A 24,116-nucleotide genomic window follows, 5' to 3' on the forward strand; every position below is an offset into this window, starting at 1 on the left:
GCTGACTTGGGCTCTCTACCAACCTCCAGGATACACATTTCTAACCTCCAGGATACTTACAAATTCAAGAGTTCTTCAGTAGCCTGAACATTGGGTTTAGAGTCCTGTGGATGTTTGATGTCTTTCTGCACCTTGAAACCACATTAATGATGCAATCCTGTGCATGTTTCTTTCTAACCCATACTCTCAGGTAAATGTGTTTGGATTGCAACATATGTTATATTTTTAAGACTGGTGGGCACCAATTAATTTGGATCTTTCTTTCATCCTGAGGACTCATAGCAAGTCCTGGTTTTCTGTCCAACTAAGCTTTCTTCAGAAAGGGCGCACTGAAATTAATGAAAGTAAGGTAGTCATTTCTACTAACTTCAATGGGTCTACTCCAACTACCGTTGGCTACAACCCCTAGCACATCTTCTTATGAAGGACACTTCCATGCTGAACACTGCTATTCCAGCCACCAATGCCATAGTGCTACTGAATGATGCAGAATCGGAGAATGGCAAATAGGATGTGGGAAATGATTTCATGGCCCATGCTTGTGTATGTTAATTTGTATGGATCCATTAAAGGATATGAATTAGGACTTCCGGGTTGGCGCCATCGCCGAATGGCGGACTCCCTCCGAGCTCCGGAGGGAGCCGGCTCGGCAGGGGCTGGGTTTTACCGCACCGGCGATGCGGGGACCCTTAGAAACCACGGCCACGGGGGCCGTGGACTTGGAGATTCGGCTAGCACCGCTAGCGCCCTCCCGACTCGTGAAGGAGCCTTTTTAAAGGCTACGGATCGGGTGCCGGGGAGAAGCGTGGTGCTTTGAGTCCTCTGCCATCCCTGCCGAGCGAAGCCGCATGCCATCCGGCGGAGAGCGCTGACTTCTTCCATTGAGAATTTGGACTTTTAACAACAACCCGTGAGTAAATTGGAAATCGGGTTTAAAAGAAGAAAAATTTTTGGGATTTGAGACGAGCGGGGGGGGATCTAAAAAGGAAGTCAGTCCCCCTCCCTATTGTAGACATTTTAAAACAAGGATTGGGAAGCCAAGGCCCAAAAAGAACGGTATCTTTGCTAAATTAAGAATTCCATGATGGGAAAGTACAAGAATTGTGCTGGAGGAAGAATTGAAGGAGAAGGAAAATGCACCCCCCTCCCTGGGAACCGGGGCGATTGAGGAGTGAGCCTGGTGAAAAGAGCCGGTGATCTTGACAGCTGTCAAAGTAGCTGTCAAAGTCGGAATATTAAAGAGGATTTTATTACAAGGACCTTGCTGGTCAAATTTGTTACAACTTGATATAATTTGTTAAGACTTGAATACAAAATGGCGAAAATACGGAGAACAATCGGATTTTTGGAAACAAAGTTACAACAACCCCCCTAGAGGAGTTTCGGGACATTACAAAGATGGGCGTAAGCCGGGAAAAATACAACACTCCGGAATTTCACAGAACTGGTTATCTCCTGGGAAAGCTGCAAAACGGAAACTGAATCTTGTCTACAGGGTGTTTAGACTAAAAGGAGACAACAGAATACCTTACTGAAGAAGGAAGGGACTGAACGCAAGTTTTTGTTCCTGAATAACAACAACCCATGTAGAGTTACTAAACTTCTGAATAAGAAAGTTTTAGCAGCGGAACAAGAGGAAGCTGGACTATAACCTTGAAAGAACAATGGGGGGAATTTTATAATTTGACATTTTTAAAGATTTAGGAATTAATTTTTAAAGAAAGTAATCCTAGAAATGGGAAATAATTCTGCAAGGAGTTGGGGGAAAAATGGGATTGATGGACTTAAGATTTCCAGGCTGGAAACATAGATTGGAGGATAAGGGAAATTAAACCGGGGAAGGGGAGGGAGAATTAGAATCCAAAGGCTTGCAACTATTTTCTGAATTGGTTTTCTTTTTTCTAATATATTTTTTATTTTTTTATACTTTTATTCTGTGTGCTTTTACTTTAATGGGAAAAAAGGGGGACATTGTGGAAAGAAAAGGGGGTGGGCTATGGGGAGAGATCTTTTGCTTTTTTTTTTATCAAGGGTGTTGCATAAGGTTTGTATAAATTTAAATTTGAACAATGGGGTATATAAATTGTGCTTTAAATCAGAAATAGAACTTGTGGAAACAACAATATGAAAGGGGAATACAGTAGGGGTGGGGGAAGGGGGGAGTCCCAGAAAGTGGATGTTTGAAAATAAGGTTCTGAATGTATCTTCATAATTTCTTTTCTTCTCTTTCTGTATTTTGGAAACTTCAATAAATATTATTTAAAAAAAAAAAAAAATAAAGGATATGAATTCGGGCCAAACTACATCACACAATGTGGCAAGGCATGCTTGGTTATGTAATTTAAATAGCATTCACATGTGCAAAAGGAATAAGGAGTGTGGTGCAGTTTCTCATGTTGCAGTTCCAATAAACATCTATACATATACGCATACATACAGATACAGATGACACAGACACAGACACACACACACACACACACTGCTATTTGTCATAGAAAAGAAGTTCCCAATGGTGGTAGTGCCAGCTTCCTTTCTGTGGTAAACAGACATTCCAGGCAAGGAGGGTTTTCTTTGGGACTACTACAAAAGGTATTTATCACATGCACCACAGTTCTGATCCCCCTCCATGTTACCTGAAGCATAATAAACAAGCATCACCAAACTACGTGTTTAGTGCAATGTGAGGAAGTGATCCTGAGCAGGGAGGAAGATTAAAGGAAGCATCTTTGTAGGAGCTTCACAGCTCCGCTTAACAAGTGTCAGGCTGTGGGACAACAAAGCCAGTGAAAAGAATATTCTGACTCATGAGGAGAAAGATGGCCCTTCCCTGAGATGCTGCCATAATTAGTATCATGGGGAAGCATCTGACAGCATCCAGAATGATGTGGGGAGAGATAAACTAGCCTCCTTCTCTGTGAACAGCAGGGAAGAGTTTTTCAACAAGTCGATCTACTCTTGTGGAACCTGGAAAAGCATATAGTGAATCCAAAAGGCTACTTCTACATTTTAACTTTGCCCCTGAGAAATAACTGTCCCTTTTGAACCCCGTTGGGTCTTCTGACAAGCCATGAAACATTCTTTGCACATGTTGGATTTTGCCCTTTGTATCTGTGCTTTTGCAACATGGAAATGATTTTGATTCAGTAAAAAGTATGAGAGGGAATATTTTACAGATACATCTAATTTTTGCATACTGACATGTTGACAAGCTATATATCCACTCAGTGAACTGAAAAACAGTGTATGGTGGCACAATTAGATATCAAAGTCAAGAATCTTCAAATATTGTATGATATTTAAGTATTAGCATTCTCATCGCTGTTCTTAATTGACAAAACATGCAGAGTTGTAGTTAGTAAGGCAATTCACTGGTGCCTCCTTTCCCCTGACCTTGCACACATGCTGATGTCCTCAGTGCCAGCTTAAGTCTTTTATGTTCTTCCAGGCCTTTTAAGATCTGGTTTTAAGAATGTAGCATGGTTGGGGATTTTAATGTGCTTTTCGTGATTCTGCTCAATGGTACAAAGAACTATAAAGTCTTTTTTTTGCAGCCCACGGCAGCCATTTTGTGCTGGTACCCACAGCACTTTTATCAAGATATGATCTGGCACCTCCCTTTTTTTCTTTACCCAAAAAACCCAGTGCTTTTTGTAGAGAGTATTTTATAGTACTGGTTTTGTTGTTTGGGTTTTTGTGCTGCTTGTCTCATAAATACACACACCCCTAATCCTAGCCCACCCACCACAATTCACTTGATGGGAAGCAGTATTTAGATAAAATAGCTCAAATCTGTGTCTCCCAAGCCTTAATTAATACACCCTAAGCAACAAGTTGGATGTCTATCTGTTTTTAAAAATAAAGAGCCAGCAGGGAAGGAGTGGGATTGGGACTGTGGCAGAGGGACAGAGGACTATAACTCTTTGCTTTCACTGGCTTCTGGTATTGCTTTGTTGTTGTTGTTTATATGAAAACCCAGCTACAGAGTGTGACAAGTGTCTTATTTACTTCTGTCATACCCTCCAACATTCCTTAGATGAAAATAGGGGTATTCTACTATATCAGTATCGCTGCTAGTTAGTGGTATTATTACTTGGGGGTTTTATTTTTCCATCAGGCTTTCCTAAAGGCAATACATAAATACAACGATTTCTGTGCTTAACATACTTCAGTTTTGTATGTTTTCTCTCATAACTTTTGTACTAGACCAGGAGGAAATGCTCAAGCAATCATATGGCAAGTCTGATTCCATTGCTCGTGAGCTAGATTCTAGTGGAATTAGAAGCTCCTCTCAGTGAAAAAAAGTATTCTCATAGCAGAATGTTAATTCCTCTTTTCCTTTTCCTTCCAGGACTGGCAATTGCAAGTGCACTGATAGACATTTCACAACAGAAGCCCTCAGAGTGTAAAGATAAGAGTTCGGCAGTCAGAAATCGAAAACACCACCTTTCAACACGTCAAGGAACTTGTGTCTGAGATTAAAATAACACATTTGTATATTCTGTAATGTTTTTCTTTCTTTTTTTCTTTTTTAAAGAGCTTCCATTGTAAGCTAAAATACAGCCTCAGGTTTTATGGAGGCAACCTCTGGATGGTGGTAAGAATGGTGGTAAGAACCTCCAGGCTCAGATAGATTAGCACCTTCTTTCTGCTGTGCCCCAAAGCAGGGCATCTGGAATGACAAAGGTGAATATACTGGAGGACCTTATGAAAAGATTCTGACATCAGTAATGATATGAAAAATACTTCTCTACACTTCTTGTTATTCATATCAGGAAATAAAGAAAAATGTCTGGGAAAAGATAGTACATTGTTTTATAATGTGGAAGGAAATATATCATGGAAAATTAAAGTAAGTCTAAAGGACTTGTTATATAGCTAGAAGTGTTGAGTTATTCAGTTTCTCAGCTTGATTAGCGCTGAGATACACACACTTAAGAAAGCAGAAACTGACATTATTAGGGATATAAATAATATTATCATTACCCTGATATGAAGGCATAATTTGAACTTTGTGATAGGCAGATATAGCAAAAACCATGTATTTCAATGAGCCAGATGTAACAAAAAAAAATTCTGAAAGGATTTATGCATATCAAAGATTTCTGCCTTCCAAAGGACCCTGCCACAGTCTAAGGTCTGAAGCAGGATAAAGACTGGACTTTTCTACTATGTAAGAATTCAGAATGGTGAATACAGCAAAGAGTACATGCTTGTCTTCCATGCCAACCAACTAACTCATTATCAGATCTGACTGAGTTTGGGAAAGCGTGTCCAGCAGCCAAGATCCCTTTTCCCCCAATAGCCATCTCCAAAATTGCAAGACCCAGGAGAAGAAAAATTGCAAGACTCTCTGCAGAAGAATATCTGATGCTTTTTTAACTAACATAATTGTGAAGGCTGAAGTCAAATGTAGCTTTAAGCATGCTGACGTCTATTGATTACAATAGTCTCAAGCATACTCAAGTTTGTGGCAAATGGTAGCCTCAATGTCCAGTGTTAAAATTAATGCCATATCCGCTTATTTGCAGAATAATGTTGCCCTGGCCACACTTACCCCTTTATCACAGTTATTAAAAGTCCTCCCTCTCAGAGCAACAGATCCAAGCTCTTCGTATTCATTGTATTTAAGTAATTCCACTGTACCCTAAAATAAAGTCCCCAATGGCTTGTAGGAAGTTTTGTCACTTGGAACTCTTGGAATGACTTTTCTGTATGTGAGATCACCTTATCAACAAAAGCTAAAGGGATTATTTTGGCTATTTTAAAGAAAATATCAAGCAGCGTCCTTGCTTTATTTTCATTATGCAGTTCAGCCCTTCCATTCACAGAAGGAACAATGATCCAGCAGAGGTAACTACTCACAGAGGAGGGGGGGCCATTTTTTGGCCATTTCCCCTTCAGCTGCCACACCACCTCCCATGTTGTTTTGGAAATTCCCCCAACTCTCTGATCATAAGTGGAATGTCACTCAATAGGTGAATGATAAGGTGGTACCCAACTAAGTCATACTCAGAGTAGACCCACTGAAAATCAGTGGGTGGGGTATAAATAATAAATTATTGTTATAAATTATTATTATTATCAAATCCATTTGTTTCAGTAGGTCTATTCCAGTTATAACTAATGTTGGAGCCCAACCATAATATTTAATGTAAAAGTTGTTTGCGGAAGGTGGCAGCAGATGAAGCATGTTTATATTTAGGCTTAATGTCTCAAATTCAGGGAACGTTAAATGCATTCAAGATCAATTAAATTTATGTATTTAGTTCTTCAACTTAAGCATCACTGAAATGAAGAAGACTAAATCTACAATTTTCTTTGGAGCTGAGCTGCACTCTGAACTGGTCACGGCAGGTTCCCCACCCAGTCGTCTTGCAAGAACTTCCTCATAAGGGCAAAGTAGCAGTCCTTAGTTTGACAGCTGCCTGTATGGGAGTTATCTATCAGCAGAGGTATAAACTCTTACTTAAAGTGGAGTTGTGCTAATTATGAAAGCTATACAAATATAACTGATGTTTATAATTATACCTGCATTTTTTAATTAAAAAATCATTTTATTTCCGGAAGGGGGAGACATTTCACTGTTTACACTTTGACTACATAGTTACTTGCATGCCAAGATGGTGCAGTAGCAGTAATAACGCCCTGTTTGTGAGTTGGTAGGTGTTTTTCTTTTGTATTATCATTTGACTACTTAATTTGGATGAGAACTGAATGTATAAAAAAAGAAAAGAATTTAAATACATCAAAAGGAACTGTTGTACAGTATGTAGTTCCCTCTCATCCGAGGTCATTAGGTTACATTTTATCATGACTGCTATGCTGTTTTAATTAGTTGCACATTGATAAATTATGCTGGCATGATTGTTGAAATAGTTTCACATTTCAAAAGGAGACCTGATTCTTATGCTGAAGTTATGTTGTCACAGTGTGATGATTTTTGTTGACTGTTCTTACCTCACTTTGTTGTTATTCTAAACAAAGGACCCAGTTCTGCTTATATGCCAATATGTTCTATTCATATGATCCTATTTACATATAATTTTTTCCAGAATTAGGGCAAAATTGATTTCTGTCAGAAATTATCAAAAAAAGAAATATTGTAACTCCAATAAGAGTCCGGTTTTTTTTCTTAAAAAAGAAAACCCTTCTGTCATTGTAATGTTGATTTGCTTAAAGAAAACAAATCATTAGAATTGGCATGTATGATGAGTAAGATGATTATTTGAAGAAAGACAAAAGAGAAATAAAAGACTTGGCTATAAATTTCCTAATTTTCCCCAACATGATTTAGTTACCGAAAGTTTGTGTATTTTGTGAGTCTACCTACATTTATTGGACAGGTATTCTATGAAATAGTTACCCTGGCGAAGCATGAACCCTACCAAACTAGGGTTTTTTCAAAGTATATTCTGCAACATAGCAGTGAAGCAGTAATTGTGCATGACACACTGGATTTACGGTATACTGGACCATCCACCCATCATTCAGCTTTATTAGTTCTGCAGTGCTTCCCAAACAATACCACATTATTGCTATCCAGGGCAATAGTAGGGGCACTATTGTACTACGGTACCAAAAAAAACAGAACAAAAAAGCATACCCAGAATATTTGTGGAATGAAAATGTTTGGATAGCTAGCAGCTATTGGACACACACTGTCCAAAAAACAAAATAAAACCGTACGTATGCCAAAACTGTTGCAGGTGGAAACACTATTGGAAGTGGGATCAGGTATAATGCCCCATCAATGAATGCAGAATATAAAAGACGATAGCAGGGCCTCGTGTTTAATTTTAAAAGAATGATAGTGTTGCTATCAACACTTCAAGATAGTGAGCAATTTTTATATAGTTGACAATTAAAATAAATGGTGGGACTTCCTATGTTGGTCTCATAATTGGTTTGACATGCATTTACATCTGAACCTTTTTTTTTTATTAAATTGTGGACACAATTACTCATGAAAGGCTCTCTTCTACCAATACACTAGATTGATTTGCAGATAATGATATCTTATTTATTCATTTTCCTACATTTATATCCTACCTTCCCTCAAAGGAACCCAAAGCATACATGGTTCTCTAGGAGGACTAACAACCTGTAAACTAGGTTAAGCCAATGGAGTTTGGGTTACGTGAGGATTTTAACCTGTTTTCTCCAGTCCAACACGCTAACCATGTTTGCAAGGATTTCATCCAGGGTATTTCCCCCTCTACTTTGATCTTCCTGCAGCGGATTATCTTGCAGAGAAAAGTATTGCAGCTCCACAGACTGCATAACACCAAATAACTTTCTCCTCTCAGCTGCTGCCTGCTGAGCAGGAAGGGAACTGAAAAGCCCAGGTGAAATTCAGCTGTGAACTATTTCCAGAAGTACTCCACCCTTGGTTTAAGGATGGGCATATCTGTCAACTTTGGTTTCTTGTAGTTTCTCATTTTCCCACCCTTAAGCTCTCCACATTTTCACTTCAGTATTCTTATTCACATTCTATTGTATGATCTTCACTCATTCAGTAAGGCTTTTGATAAAGTCCCCCATGATATTCTTGTGGAGAAGCTGGTAAATTGTTCTGGATTGGGTAACTGTTAGGTGGATTTGGTGTTGGTCAACTGACCCAACCCAAAGAGTACTCATTAATGGTCCTCGTCATCCTGGGGGAAAGTGACAAGTGAGCTTCCACAGAGTTGTGTCCTAGGTCCTTTGTTGTTCAACATCTTTATAAACGATGCGGACGAAAGAATTGAGGGGATTGCTCATAAAATTTGCAGATGACAGCAAACTTAGTGGGGTAGCTAGTGCTAGAATCAGATTCAAGATGACCTTAGCAGATCGGACAACCAAGACAAAATTAACGAATGAATGAATGAATAGGGACAAATGTAAGGTTCTACACTTAGGCAGGAAGAACCAACTGCACAAATATTAAGATGGGGAGACACCTGGATTGCCAGTAGTAGATGTGAAAAGAATCTAGGGGTCTTAGTATACCACAAGTTTAACATGAGTCAACAGTGTGATGCAGCAGCAAAAAAAGCTAATGCCAAATTCTAGGCTGCATTAACAGAAGTATAGTGTCCAGATCAAGGGAAGACATTGTACTGCTCTATTCTGCCTTAGTCAGATCGCACCTCGAGTACTGTGTCCAGTTCTGGGTGCTACAGTCTAAAAAGGATATTGACAAGCTGAAACATATGCCGAGGAGGACAACCAAGGTGATCAAGAGTCTGGAAACCAAGCCTTATTAGGAACAGTTGAGGGGGTTGGGCATATTTAGTCTGGAAAAGAGGAGACTGAGAGGAGATATGATAGCCATCTTCAAATATCTGAAGGGCTGCCACATGGAAGATGGAGAAAAGTTGTTTTCTCCTGCTCTGGAGGGTAGGACTTGAAACTATCGATTCAGGTTATAAGAAAAGAGATTCTGACTAAGTATCAGGAAGAACTTTCTGACAGCAAGAGCTGTTCAATAGCGGAACAGACTCCCTCAGGAGGTGGTGGTCTCTCCATCATTGAAGGTTTTTAAGCAGAGGTTGGATAGGCCCCTGTCATGGATACTTTAGGCATCTGGTTGGCCATTATGAGAACAAAATGCCTTCCTAGATGAGCCACTGGCCTGATACATTAGGTTTTCTTATGTTCTTATGCTGACAGTGAAGTGTTTGCTACAAAGCATGAGTAAATGTGGGTTGGACTTCAAACTTTACTTGTTTCTCATTGACAGACAGTCTCCACTTTACACAGCTAATTAAAAATAGCTGATGGCAAATCAAAGTTTTGATATAATGGCTTTCTTGCTGCATCAGCCCATCTTCTCTAATAGCTGACAGAAACTGCTTTGTTTTAGGACACCATCCAAATGTGTTACAGCAATCTCCAAATTTAGTTTATTTTCATTAGTATGCTGAATGGCCTTCTCATCCATCTCAGCTAATCAGTCAGTCAGTTTCTGGCCTACATTCTACACTATCCTTCTGTAAAATGCTAGCACCTATTTACAGTAACTGCTCTTTGAATTGGGGGTGGGGGGGAGAGACTATTTTAGTCTGTTCTAACTTTGCTAGCTTTCTGTATAAAATGAACCATCCCTTTGTGTTTATATGATGCATATCTCACCCACTGAAATCAACAAGAAATATGCCACAGCATCAGATCTGATGAAGGTTTTGGCTAGGATTTATGAGAGAGAGAGGAATGGCTCCAACTTTTCTATAGCAGCATCAATGTACTGACCACTGCCCTTGACATTAGTTTTATCTCAAAATACATACTACACTTTATTCCTACAAAGGACTCAAACCCGTTAAACATATATTTGAAACATTAGTGCCACTCATTTGAGTTTGAGTTACAGCCCCATCTTAAGACTTCTTGTACTGGTTGATACCAGCTGTGTTGTGATTTATCAGCAGACATTCCAGTAGATCTTCGCAACATATTAACACTGTCCTGGCAATACTGAACAGCCAGATAAGCAGTGAAGGCCGGTAAGGCAATTGAATGCCAGCATTTGCCACCCACCACTGTTCAACTACCACAGTGCTGGGGAAGGAAAAGCATATTGTTATGCACAAACTCAATCTTGGAGTGGGTCCCTGTCTATCCCTTGGAAATGACTTCCTTGAAATTACGGTCACCAGAGAATGATGAAGCTTCTGTGACATAAGGTTTATTTACACAGGCTGAACATAATGCTATGTGCTGGGGTGCCAGAGCTTTGTGGGTGCAAGGCATCCATAAATCCTAGAATTAGTAAAAGTTAGAATTAATCAAGGTCTGATTTGATTAAACTGTGTCAAACACAGAAATTATTGGGTTTAGCTTATGCTAACAAGCCAGACATATCTGACAGGGCTAGCTGAGAGTAAGTCATTTAGGAACAAAGCAGAATAATGGCTCATCAAGGAAACCAGCAAGAGAGCGAAGATCAGGAGGGAGGGGCCCCTCCTCCAGCTGTGTGATGGTGGGCAGAGACCAAAGGTGGTAGAGAAAGTGGGGGTAGAATACAAAGTTGGCTGGCTGTGGCAGGCTGGAAAAAAGGAAACACAGCTTTTTGCTGTTCTTTGAATCCAATGCTGCGCCTAAGGAGAAGGCCAGACCCGTTCAAGCTGTGAATCCCCTCAATCCCTTCATCTAGGTTCAGGTTGTATATATATGTGTAAATAAACCATATATCACAAAAACACCACAGTCTCTGCTATGCCTCACTGTCCCAAAAGGGAACACAGAACCTTGTAAGCTTATCTGATACCCCTGGAATCTCACATCACTGGACAGAGATTGGGGTGCAGTGTTAGAAACTCAGATATATAAGCTAATCACCAATGGTACCTTAAACCTAGGTTGCAGTCGTCACAACAGAATGTCTAGGCACCCCGCCCGAGTTGTTTTTTTAATTACTATTATTATTATTATTATTATTATTATTATTATTATTATTATTATTATCATTTCACTTCTATACTGCTTTATATTTTAAATAAAAAATCTCAAAGCAGTTTACAACACATTAAAACATCAAATAAAACAATCCAGAATAAAGCAAATTCAAGCTTCAAGGAATGTATTTCAGATCCTTCTTTAAGTGACAGTATACCGGAAAAAGCGTCTCCACCCCCATCGTTCAGCCCAGACACCGAGGTCCAGGTCCAAGGGCTTTTTGGTAGTTCCCTCACTACAAGAAGTGAGGTTATAGGGAACCAGGCAGAGGGCCTTCTTGGTAGTGGCACCCGCGCTGTGGAACGCCCTCCCATCAGATGTCAAGGAAATTAAAAACTATCTGACTTTTAGAAGACATCTGAAGGCAGTCCTGTTTAGAGAAGTTTTTAATGTTTGACGTTTTATCGTGTTTTTAATATTCTGTTGGAGCTGCTCGGAGTAGCTGGGGAAACCCAGCCAGATGAGTGGGGTATAAATATTAAATTTATTATTAAAATTATTATTATTAAAAATTATTATTATAACATGTTTCCCCATATTTATTTACCTACTTAATTTATATAGCTTCCTCATAGCAGAAGTACTCTAGGAAGCCAGTGTGGTATAGTGGTTAGAGCGTTTGACTAGGACCTATGGGATCAGGGTTCAAATTGCCACTCAGTCATGAATTTCACTGTGTGACTTTGGGCCAGTCAAAGCCTCTTAACTTACCTCACAGAGTCATTATAGGATTAATTGAGGAAGGGGTGAACCAGCTACTCCTTGGAGAAAAAGGTGAATATAAATGCAATAAATAGGCTCTTCTGCTTTGCTGCTTAAAAAAGCTGGAGGGGCACTTATTTAGCCCATGTGGCTCTTTACATAAAGTTCTGATAGACTTAATCAACAGATGCAAGCACTGCCTTCATAGCTACTTGTGTTATCTGGTGCTTAGAGAACAAAAACCAGCATTTGGATTGTAGGCTTTCCACATCTCCACAATCCAAGCCCCCAGCAGCACAGAACAATCACAAGACTTTCACAGGCTGAAATTCTAAATCTCACCCAACAAAGACATACATAGGATTTCATTGAGAAACCCTCAGTTTGCACCACAAACACTTCCCACCTCCATTCAGAGAAAACCACATTAAGAGTCACAACCCAAGACTTCAGTGTCCCTGAATGACCCCACTCCAAAATTTGTTTAGATTTTAAGCACCACTGTGATAATTAGAACTTAACCAAAATGTTGGGTTTAGAAGGGGGAGGGTGTTCTGGAATGCATAAGCCCAGATTCTGGCCACTCCTCATAGAAGCAAGTTTCACAGTTGCTCCCCTCCCACAATCCCCAAGTACCTTTCCTTCTCAGGAGGAACTATCTGATATTGCTTCAACTTCTCTACTCATCAGTCATCCTAACTCTGGGATGTTACTGCCAAATACAGTCTGCCTCTCCTTGTAGACGCATGCACAGATCACAGGCCACCTAACCCCCAAGTCCATTCCTAACTTTTGCTTCTGCCAAAAGGCCTTTAAGGTAAACTCTTACCTCCTCACCATCCCAACAGCACTCCCAACATCCATCAGGCCCACCCACCCATACACAGGTCCCCTTATCCTCCCCAACCCACCCTTAAACCCTGACATGTCAATATATCCCTTCCAGGGAGTTACTTCACATGTATCCCCACCATGCTCTCTCTCTCTCTCTCTCTCTCTCTCTCTCTCTCTCTCTCTCTCTCACACACACACACACACACACACAAACACACACCCCAAGGCAAGGCTTGACACGATCCCTTCACATGTCTTGAAACCCTGCCGTCTCCACATGTTGATACTCTTCAATGCTCTTCCTCGCACTCCTTCTGTGTTTTGTATCTCCATGGCACTTTTAATAATTGCCAGCTTTAAAAGCCCCCACCCACGCACCTTCCCACCCAACTTTACCTAGAACAGAGGTGTCCCAAGGGAACACAGACTGGGTGGCCACAGCCGGGTCGGGTCCCTGCAAGAGCCGTAGAGCCAGGGGAGGAAGGCCCAACAGTGCTGCCAAGGCAGCCGGAGTGGGGGGGAGAGGAAACCCACTACGGCCAGCCATTGGGAGCCAAGCTGGGTGAAGAAGTGGATGGGGGCAATGGCCATCAGATGCTCTAAGCGCACCCCAGAGAAAAAGGGAAGCAGCACTGGCTGGCTGGCTGGCAAATGAAGCAGGGCACCTCAGAACAAGCTTCCTGGCTCCTCCTTCAGGACCGCCTGGCCCTGCAATGGAGGCGAGGGGAGGGAGTGGGAGAAGCACATCTCAGGGTGGACTGGCCAGCCCAGTGTGGCTGCTCCAAGGCTTGATCGTTTAAGCAGTCCTCTTTTCTAGAGAAGCCCAACTAACAGCAATACAAATCATGAGATTGGAATAGGACCCCCCCCAAGTTTGTTTAACCCTAAACTCAATTATAGTATCCTTACGAGTAATTTGATTTATTATATTTCTATGCCACTTGTTATTCAAATGAATCCCAAAGAAGCTTACAAACAATAAATAACAATGATATGATAGAGCATAACAGAACATTACAAATAAAAAAATTAATCATACAGAATAACAAATCATCAGTGAGTTACAATCTATAAAACACTGTTAACAAAGCAACAGCTAAAAAAATAAACCAAAGAACAAAATTAAAACAAGTCATATTATACGATTAACAAATCGATACAGAATTTATAATCTATAGAAGCATATTAACTTTAAGAAAATAGCAACGGAAATATAAACTAAGCACTGTTAAGATCATACACACACGACCACTGACTTACAGGGTGAACCCTATAAGAGAACCACCTCACCAGCTGCCTCTACAGGCAGATCAGTACAATAATTTATTATCAGGACATATTGAATTAGTGTCATGTACTTGCCTGAACAGGGTAAAAACTTGATGAAGAGAATTTCATCATTAGTACAAAACTGACTATGGTAGCACAAGAAATGGGGAAGGAAACAACTGTCAATCTATTTTTAAAACTGAAATAAAATTATAAGATACATGAATACTCCTATACACTAGCCCCTCCTATATTGAAATTTGAAATTTATACTTTTGTGAAATTACATTAGCATGAAACATATAACAGATTTTTAAAAAAGAATTCTCAAAGTATTTGACTTGAATTTATATTCTACCTTTTGTTTTCACCAGAAAAATCACACATAAAAATGGCTTTTTAAAAAAATATAAGGTTCCAAAGCATCAATGCAGGCCAAAGGAATACATAAATAAATAAATAAATAAATTTTTATTTATATCCCACCCTTCAGAAAACACTTAATTGTGATACCAAAAAAAAACCAAAAAACAACAGCATAAAATACAGTATAAAAGCGTGAATAATAATAAATTCAAAAATCAATTAGGGGGAAATCCATCCAATAAACATTAGATGATCACCAGGGCTAGCTGGCTAAATTAGTCCTATTTGGGCCAGCGAGGAGGCCAGGGGAGAATTAGCTGTGGGATCCCAGAGTGGGTAATCTTCATAAAAAGGGGAGGGGGAGGGAAGGAAGAGGAATAAAAGATCAGGCTAAATTCAAATTGAAAGCCAGGCAGAATAGCTCTGTCTTACAGGCCCCACAGAAGGTTAAATCCTGCAGGGCCCTAGTCTCATGGGAGAGAGCATTCCACCAGGTCAGAGCCATCACTGAGAAGGCCCTGGCGGAGGATAATCTGACTTCCTTAGGGCCCTGGACCTCTAAACTATGATCATTCATGGATCTTAAGGTCCTCTGCGGGGCATACCAGGAGAGGTGGTCCCATAAATACGAGGGCCCTAAGCCACAAACGGCTTTAAAAGTCAAAACCAGCACCTTAAACCTGACCCTATACTCCACTGGGAGCCAGTGCAACTGGTAAAGCACTGGGTGAATATGATCCCATGGGAGGGACCCCGTGAGGAGCCTCGCTGAAGCATTCTGCACCCGCTGGAGTTTCTGGGACAGTTTCAAGGGTAGAGTGAATTACAGTAGTCAAGCCTGGAGGTGACCGTCACATGGATCACTGTGGCCAGATCAGGGCGGGAAAGGTAAGGGACCAACTGCTTAATGCAGCAGAGGTGGAAGCACTTTCACTTTCCCTCTCTCTGCTGCAGAGTGAATATACCGTATTTGTCCGTCTATAAGACGACCCCATGTATAAGACGCCCCCTAATTTTTGACATTATTTTTCAGGGGAAAACCCTAGTCTTATACACAGAAAAATATGGTATTTACTGTGGATATATTCCTTTACATTTACAAATACTAAGAATTTACATTTAATTTCTTTACATTTACAAATACTAAGAATTATACAGTGGTACCTCCGGTTGTGGACTGGATCTGTTCCGGAGCTCCGGTCAAATCCCGAGGTTTCCGCAACCGGAGGGACTGCTTCTGCGCATGAGTGCACGGCAGTAGAACGCTTCTGCGCATGGCGTGGTAGAGCACTTTTGCGCATGTGCACACGGCGAAACCCGGAAAAATACTTCTGGGTTTGCCGCACACATATCCTGAAGGATATGTAACCAGAGGTGAACATAAGTAGAGGTACCACTGTATAATTTATTATTGATTGTATGATTTATTTTTATGCAGCTATTGTGGGATTTATGTGTGAGTCATGAGCACACGTTGTTGCATTTGCCTCAACAAAGCTTCTTTAAAGGGGAAAGCATTTGCAATCTTAAGTGATTGTGATATTTATGTTGCTATAAAAAACATTTATAGTTAAATATTTACAGATTTCCAGATAATCTGCAAAGCAGCATTTCCATTTACCCGATTCTTATTTAGTGCCTCATAAGGTGAATATTTATTCTTTACTTTAGTCCTGATTTTATCTTTATTCCATATTTTTCTTTAACATTTCTGTGCGATCTACAATATTATTACTATAAATGGCACCTTAAACCACCATTATTTCTCCTATTACTGCTAAACCCCAGCAACAGCAGTAGGATGTCCCACAAAAGGGATGATGGAGAATGGCTTTGTTGATTCACTACATATCACTGCTGTTTTTTGTTTTTGAATCATAGAAGGGTGAACATGTAAAGTAAAACTTTAAAATCTGGAAGTTCACAAAACAGCAGGGAATTACTCAATAGCAGTTGGTCCGCCGCCACCCCTCCCGGGCATAGTACGACAGCAGGCAGGGCAGTGTGAAAGTAGGTGGAGCCACATTTTTCTACTGATCCCATCCCTGTACTTTTAAAAGCAGTCTGAAATGCAGGAATTATGCCTGCAAAGCTATTCATGGCGTAACTATGTCAAGGGGGGGGGGGGACATTGTGATAAAGGGGCTTTATTCTTTATAGCATAACACTGCAGTGCTCATCAGCTCATTTTTTTTCTTATCAGGCCCATAGCATCATGGACACTACTATAAAAATAGTGTATGGGAGTATAGACACCATCTTATTCTGTAAACCAACTGACCAACAAACATATCTACAGTACATGCTTCTAGCTACCATCCCAAACATCCGAAACAATCCATTGTATATAGCCAGGCCCTACATTACAGCCGCATCTGTTCCAACTCTACAGACAGAGACTCTCTCCTAAGAGATGTACTGCAAAACTTTTTAGAACTAAAATATCCGCCTGATGAAGTTAAACAACAGATCAACAGAGCCAGACTGATACCCAGAGAGAACTTGCTGCAAGACAGACCCAAAAAAGAAAATAACAGACCACTAGTAATCACATACAGCTGCCAAGTTAAAACAGTTCAATGCATCATCAGAGATCTACAACCTCTCCTAGACAATGACAGTTCTCTTTCTCAAGCTCTGGGAGGAAGACCTTTCATTGCCTACAGACAGCCACCCAGTCTTAAACAACTCCTCACCCACAATAATGCAACAACCAAACTTAACATGGACACTGGTACCAGAGCCTGCAATAAACCCAGATGCCAACTTTGCTGCCACATACACCCAGACAACACCATCACTGGCCCCAACAACATCAAACATACCATCTCAGGACTATTTAATTGTTCATCTTTTAACACTGTGTACGCCATCAAATGCCAACAGTGCCCTTCAGCTCTCTATATTGGACAAACAGGCCAAATCCTACGCCAAAGGATTAATGGACATAAATCTGACATCAGGAATCACAAGACAGAGAAACCAGTAGGAGAACACTTCAATCTCCCAGGGCATTCTATACAAGACCTCAAAGTAGCTGTCATATTATAAAAGAATTTCAGAAATAGACTGGAAAGAGAAGTTACTGAATTGCAACTTATTACCAAACTTAAAACCATGGTCTGAATAGAGACATTGGATTCTTATCTCATTATACATGATAAAGCTATTTTTAGCCCTCTCACCCCTTGCTTTTTCCGGTAAGACCAATTGCAGTCTAACAGTCGTCAACAGGTTTACCACACCTATCAGCCAATCACCCATTCCCACCACCCTTCTGAGTAATACCCCTCCCCACCTTCTCACTATACATAAGGGTCTGGTGACTTCTGTTTCAGTGTATCTGAAGAAGTGTGCATGCACATGAAAGCTCATACCAATAACAAACTTAGTTGGTCTCTAAGGTGCTACTACTAGAAGGATTTTTTAAATTTTGTTTCAACTACAGCAGACCAACACAGCTACCCAACTGTAACTTAACAATCCTATACACACGTTTTATACCCAAGTACAAAATTAACTCTTGAGAAGTGATCCTGAGATTCCTGATAGTTTGTCCCCAAACAGAAGCACGCTGCAAATGAAAAAGGTTCTACTTTATTTCCTCCCTGGAAAGTTGTGTAGAAATTTAGGAAATTCTGCAGCTAGTTCTATATGATTCCTTTTACAATGTTCTGATCAGTGTACTGAGACCAGCACAGAGCTCAATTGCCTTCCTAGAAGTTACTGGGGAATAGTGACAAAGGGTATACTCAGAATATTATGCTGAGGGACAGCTGGTCAAGTGCAGTGGTGGGAACCTCAGTTGGTGGGTGTGTGGCCCCCAAGGCCACTCTAATCTGGCCCTCATAAATTTCCCCAGGCCACCTGCTCCCCTCAGGCCACACTTCCCACTGGCCCTCCTTTGCCCCCTGAGTGTTTCTGCCTGGCTGAAATGTGTCCTTGAACTCAAATAATGCCTCTTGGTGCTGTTGTGTAACCAGCCAATAAAGGCTTATCAAGGGGAAAGCAAGTTTTTTTGTTTTTTTTAATGCCTGGGCATATTAGTCATGCTAAGCACACACCCCCCACACACACACAGTTAGCTCCCTTTCCACTTTTGTAGCTTTGTTTGAGGGGGAAAAATTAAATAAAAAACTCACCCACTGAGGTGATTTTCTCCCCTGATGCTGGGCTCCACTTCACTCCAGTTTCTCCAGGTGCCTTCTATTTTTCTCACACATATGCAAACAAATATTCTGCCAGCAAGGCCATAACATACATATATTTGCAGTCGGCTCCCCACCCAGAGACATGCAACCTCCTCTCTAGAAAATGGCCGCTCTAACCCTAACAAAGTCGAAGAAAAGTACTGCAGCTGGGTTGGTTGGGGGAGTTAATTAGAACCGCCCTCTTAGAAAATGCTGCAATTCAATTGGCTGGAGACACTGATGAGGCTGGCCCTTTCTGTGTGCTACACGGCTGTGTTCTGAAGACCTCCAGACACGCTAATGGGGTGCAGTTATACTATCTAGATCTAGATACATGTTCAGTCCAAACAGTACAGTAGGTAGAATTTCTCTGTGACGAAACGTAGCTTTTCTCAAATTTTGTTCAGAGTTCTGCTAAGGGGCATTCCCCAAAGAAAGAAAGAAATGTAATGGTATATGGTAGGCAAGCATGCACAATGTATGATTTCCATTGAGCTGCGCTCATGGGAATTAAATGCAGTATTCAAGCGGCGGTCCTGGGCCTCCCTCCCGCTACTTTGCTTTCCTAGCTTCCCAACACCGCGTGTTGCTACAGGTTACCAAGACGGGAAAGGGCACGGGAGTGGGCAGCTTAGTGCAATGCAGACACAGCAGCTCCTCGCTGCCTCGCCCATCCCCCTTCTCGTTCACTAGTAGAGATGTGAGTCGTGTGAAGCTAGATAAGCAGCGGCACCGCGCGGCACTGCTAGTGGGCTAAGTACTTGTCATGGGAATCCCTCTTCTGCCCCTTAGCACCTTCCTTTGAGCTGCAGCCTGTCAGCAAGAGTTAAATATGCTGCTCCTTTAATGCTGATGGAGAGATAAGAACTCTCTCTGATAAGAGCCAAAGCCTTAAGGATGACAAACAAAGGCTTCTCCCGTCAGAGGAGATCAGGAGATCAGCAGCAAAGTTTTTCAAAGTCTCAAAGTTGCTGCTTTTAAAAGTTTCTGCTCTGGCTGGCTCTCCCTTGCTTCCTCTACCAATAATCAATTTCTCTCCCTTTAAAAAAAATGTTTAAAAATAATTTGCTGCATGGATTCCAGCAAAGCTTTGTTTAAAGTGTAGGGTTCTGCTACTGCAAAAAAGTTTTTAAACTAGGGAGGTAAGGAATTGTTGAAGTGTGGCTGTGATTATTCTCCTCCTGACACAGGGGCAGGACCTAGCAAGACAGTGATTGTTCATTGGATGCATATGAGGGTGCCCACTTCCAGCTAAGCCATCCAAGAGACTGAAAATGGACTGATTGTCTCCTGCTATGAAGGGTAGGACTCAAACCAATGGCTTCAGGCTACAAGAAAGGAGATTCCAACTAAACATCAGAAAGAACTTTCTGATAGTAAGAGCAGTTCAACAGTGGAACAGTGGTCGTGGACTCTCCATCACTGGAGGTTATTAAGCAGAGATTGGATGGTCATCTGTCATGGATGCTTTAGCTGAGATTCCTGCATTGCAGGGGGTTAGACTAGATGACTCTTGGGGTCCCTCCCAACACTATGATTCTATGACTCCCAAGAGACACTGAGTGATTTGATGAAGGGGAACAGAGATAGCTGGGAGCTGGCAGGTAAGGCAGCTTCGTTGTAATGAAAGCACCAGGTGAGCCTCCCTGAGAAAGGCATTCCACAAATGGGGAGCCACCACAGAAAAGGCCTGTTCTTCTGGCTTTTAAGATTTTGGAGTTCCAGGATTTTTGGGAGGACTAAATTCAATTGTTGTAGAAAGAGATGAGCTGGTGTTTGCCACTTTTCTACTTCGAAAGACAGCAGTGGGGAGGGACTGTGTAAGGTACTGCTGTGTAGGGTACTGCAGTGTACAATTTTATAAAATAAATGAATGAGTGAATGAATGAATGAATGAATGAATGAATACATCATCTACAGAAAGGGGCACAGTCTCTACCATTTCCAGGGAGATACGGGGGAAGACTCAGGCGGGGGGTGTGTGGAAAATCTCTGCCAGTCGGTGCAGCTAAAGAGTGTGACCTGTGACCTTCCAGATGTTGTTGGACTATAACTCTCTCTTTTTTATAATTTTTTATTGATTTTACAACATGAATTAAAACACTTTACAACTAACAATACATAGACAAACAAACATATAAACACGTATAATTTCATAACCTCTTTTTCTTAAGCCTTCTTTCAGCGACTTCCCCATACCTCCCTTTTCTGCATCCCTGTTTTAAACTTTTTCAGCAATCCCTAATTTCAATTACTTATGATTCACTTTCTTTAATCCTTTTACTCTTACCCAATCATTTATCGCTGCAATTCTGTTTTACGTTACCCATGACATTTTAGCACTCATTGATTTTACAACAGTTCTTAAGATAAACTTTATTTTTTTTTTTTTTAAATATTTTTTATTGCTTTTTTTCCAGAATCTGAATCCATCATCAATAACACAACAAAAGCAGTTTTACAGGAAAAAAAAAGAGATTAAACAAGAAAAAATTCATCTTTCAACATCTTTTTCCATCATCCACTGGACTTCCCCATCCCCTCCATCCCTGCATTCTTTATAATAAATGTAAACAGCAAATTAGTACCTTGTTTCCTGTGTTTTTGTATTTTCGTCTAGTTATTCACTCTGAAATTAAAACTTTCTCAATCATTAACTTTGTTTCTATCGTCTCCGAATTTCAATACTGAAGCCTATTTACCTCAAACCTTAGCAAATTTTTAACATTCATATATCTTATAATGTTTTTGTAAATAGTCCTTAAATTTTTTCCAGTCCTCTTCCACAGCCTCTTCTCCCAGGTCTCGGATTCTGCCAGTCATTTCGGCTAGTTGCATATAGTCCATCAGTTGTGTGTGCCATTCTTCCAGTGTGGGTACTTAAGATAAACTTTAAATTTCTTCCAATCTTCTTCCACCGTCTTTTTTCCTTGGTCGCGGATTCTGCCAGTCATCTCAGCCAGTCCCATATAGTCTATCACCTTCGTCTGCCACTCTTCCAGCGTGGGTAGTTCTTGTGTCTTCCAATACTTTGCTAAAAGAACTCTTGCTGCTGTTGTAGCATACATAAAAACGTCCTATCTTTCCTTGACACCAATTGGCCTACCATGCCCAGGAGAAAGGCCTCTGGTTTCTTATGAAAGGTACACTTGAGAACCTTCTTAATTTCATTATAGATCATTTCCCAGAAGACCTTGATCCTTGGGCACGTGTTGGACTATAACTCTCATCAGGCTAATGGGAGTTGAAAACCAACAATATCCGGAGAGTTACGGGTCCCTCATTCCTGGTATAGAGACAATACTGAGCTAAATGGACCAATGGTCTGACTCAATATAAGGCAGCTTCCCGTGTTCCTATGAATGAAGAGGCATTAGAGTTCTTCTGCACAGTAGACATAATATAAATTAAATAATGCAAAATTAACTAAAAACTTTATAAAATTGCAAAAAAATTGCAAGAGCATGGGGCAAGTTCTGCAATCCTACTCACAGATACCTGAGCATATGTCCCATTGGACTCAGTGGCATTTACTGCTGAGTTGCACTATATGTGGCTCATTAACTAATGTCAAAGGCACAACCACTATCACAAACAAAAGCCTATAGCTTCCAACACTTAACAACAAACACAACTGAGGCTTATTTTATCAGTGTGATATACTGTGATTTGAATGCCAGGAAAATGCAGCATCCCTGAATTCTCATTTGAATACAAGCAGCAAGCTGTACACTGCTCTACAAAAAAGTATGCAAAACCCTCCTATTACACAGGATAGGGACATACATTCAGGATCTTTTAATGTGGATTAGTTAACAATTTCACCATCCTGTTTTACAAGATTGGGGTGGTTGAACAAGGTAAAAGGCTGGATTGATTCCTATCCTTCCAGTGCATGCTCTTGGGGTTCTAATTCATTCTAGTAATTGTAACTAATGAGGATGTAGGAATTTTATCCAGATTCATTACAGTGAAGTAAAATGATATGATGATGTGTAGGTCGCATTGGTCTCTTCTCTATCCCATAATATGGCAATGTTGTGTTTTAAATCCAGCGACTCTCAAATTACCAGATATATTTTATTCAGTATTCTTGAGTCTGTCCAATTAAGCTAGACTCCGGTGGGCCTGGGATTTATGTCATTCTCCTTCTGGTTTTATCCAGAGCATCCATCAGCCTGCAGACCCACCACATATGTTATATCATGCAAGGCCATGGCACAGCGGAGTACACTGAGGCATTCAGGTGATCTTTAATAAAAACTGCTGAGCAGCTCAGCTAATTGAAATCGCCAGGCAATTGCTATTGTCCATTCAGCTGCAAACAGAACAAGAGGAAGTATTATGCCTGTAAGTTACTGGCCAGAATTCAAGTTATTGTCTGATGGATTTTCCATTTGCAACTAAGAATGTGTTTGTTGTTTCATTTAATGAAACACGTTGCGTTACAATAGGCAGCATTTGTGAAGGTTGTGTTCTAAGCATTTTCTGTTATTGTAGTCTATAGGCCTGCCCATTCCTTCCTCCTAATTGTGACTGAACACCCTAAAAATGGCATACAAACCTGGAAGATTCACTTAGAAACAGGTCCAGGGCCAAAAAAATCAGGGATACTGGTGTGTGTGTGTGTGTGTGTGTGTGTGTAGAGCTCCTGGCAGTCAGGGTGTTGCATACTTTACAGTTTGTGTAATCCTGTTCAGGCTGGTCCATTAAGGCAAATGGGGTGTTGCCCCCCAACCTCAATCTACCTTCAGCCAGTCGCAACCTGCCTACCTTCCTACTTACAACCATTCCAGAGGGTGGCACTCGCTGTCAGCTTCATCCTCCTTAGTCTGAGTCCTGCCCTTGTAGAACTTAGCAGGGAAGAGGATGGAGGCAAAACTAGAATGTGTTGGCTCTGCCTTTATTGACTCTGGCTTCACCTACTGTTTGGGCTCATTGGTCTTCTGCCTCACTAGTTCCCATGGCCACCAACCACCACACAGCACTGGCACTTTACTGCCGCTCTCCATGTTCTGTGGCCACACAAGGCGCTATGTCCAAAATAGTGAGAAATACAGGAAATATACCCACTTTCCTAGGAGGTGTGAGTGTCTGTGGGCACACAAATGAGGTATATAAGCTATTTGAGGAAGAGTTGTTACCCAAATTTTGTTGGGGAACTGTAGCTATGAATACTTTGAAAAAAGAAGAAATTATAATCAACAATATTCTTGGATTGTTGCATTTTTGTCTGCCTCTTTTTGTTGTGCCCAGTTAGTCAATACAGAGCAGCTGCATTCTGTCTCCCTCCCTATTTCTTTCTCCAAAAAAAGA

At 40.8% G+C, this 24,116-nt stretch overlaps 2 protein-coding genes across 9 annotated transcripts in view; one reads left to right on the forward strand and one right to left on the reverse strand.

Moving 5' to 3' along the window:
* ATRNL1 (attractin like 1) overlaps positions 1–7,266 on the forward strand; it is a 503,181-nt gene extending 495,915 nt beyond the window's left edge. For 2 of the 3 annotated variants that reach the window (XM_083616673.1, XM_083616674.1), the window contains one exon: positions 4,349–7,266. In XM_083616673.1, the coding sequence (XP_083472799.1) occupies positions 4,349–4,473 (125 nt within the window). In that variant the 3' untranslated portion in view covers positions 4,474–7,266. Of the gene's footprint in view, positions 1–273; positions 324–4,348 lie in introns of those variants that run through there. The other variant, XM_083616675.1, reaches the window with a different exon arrangement.
* The window catches only part of LOC310763898 (uncharacterized protein), a 110,235-nt gene that overhangs the window by 32,828 nt on the left and 53,291 nt on the right, over positions 1–24,116 (reverse strand). The window lies entirely within an intron of this gene.

Source organism: Podarcis filfolensis, assembly GCF_964270895.1.
Source record: "Podarcis filfolensis genome assembly, chromosome: 5".
Taxonomy (NCBI): Eukaryota; Metazoa; Chordata; class Lepidosauria; order Squamata; family Lacertidae; genus Podarcis; species Podarcis filfolensis.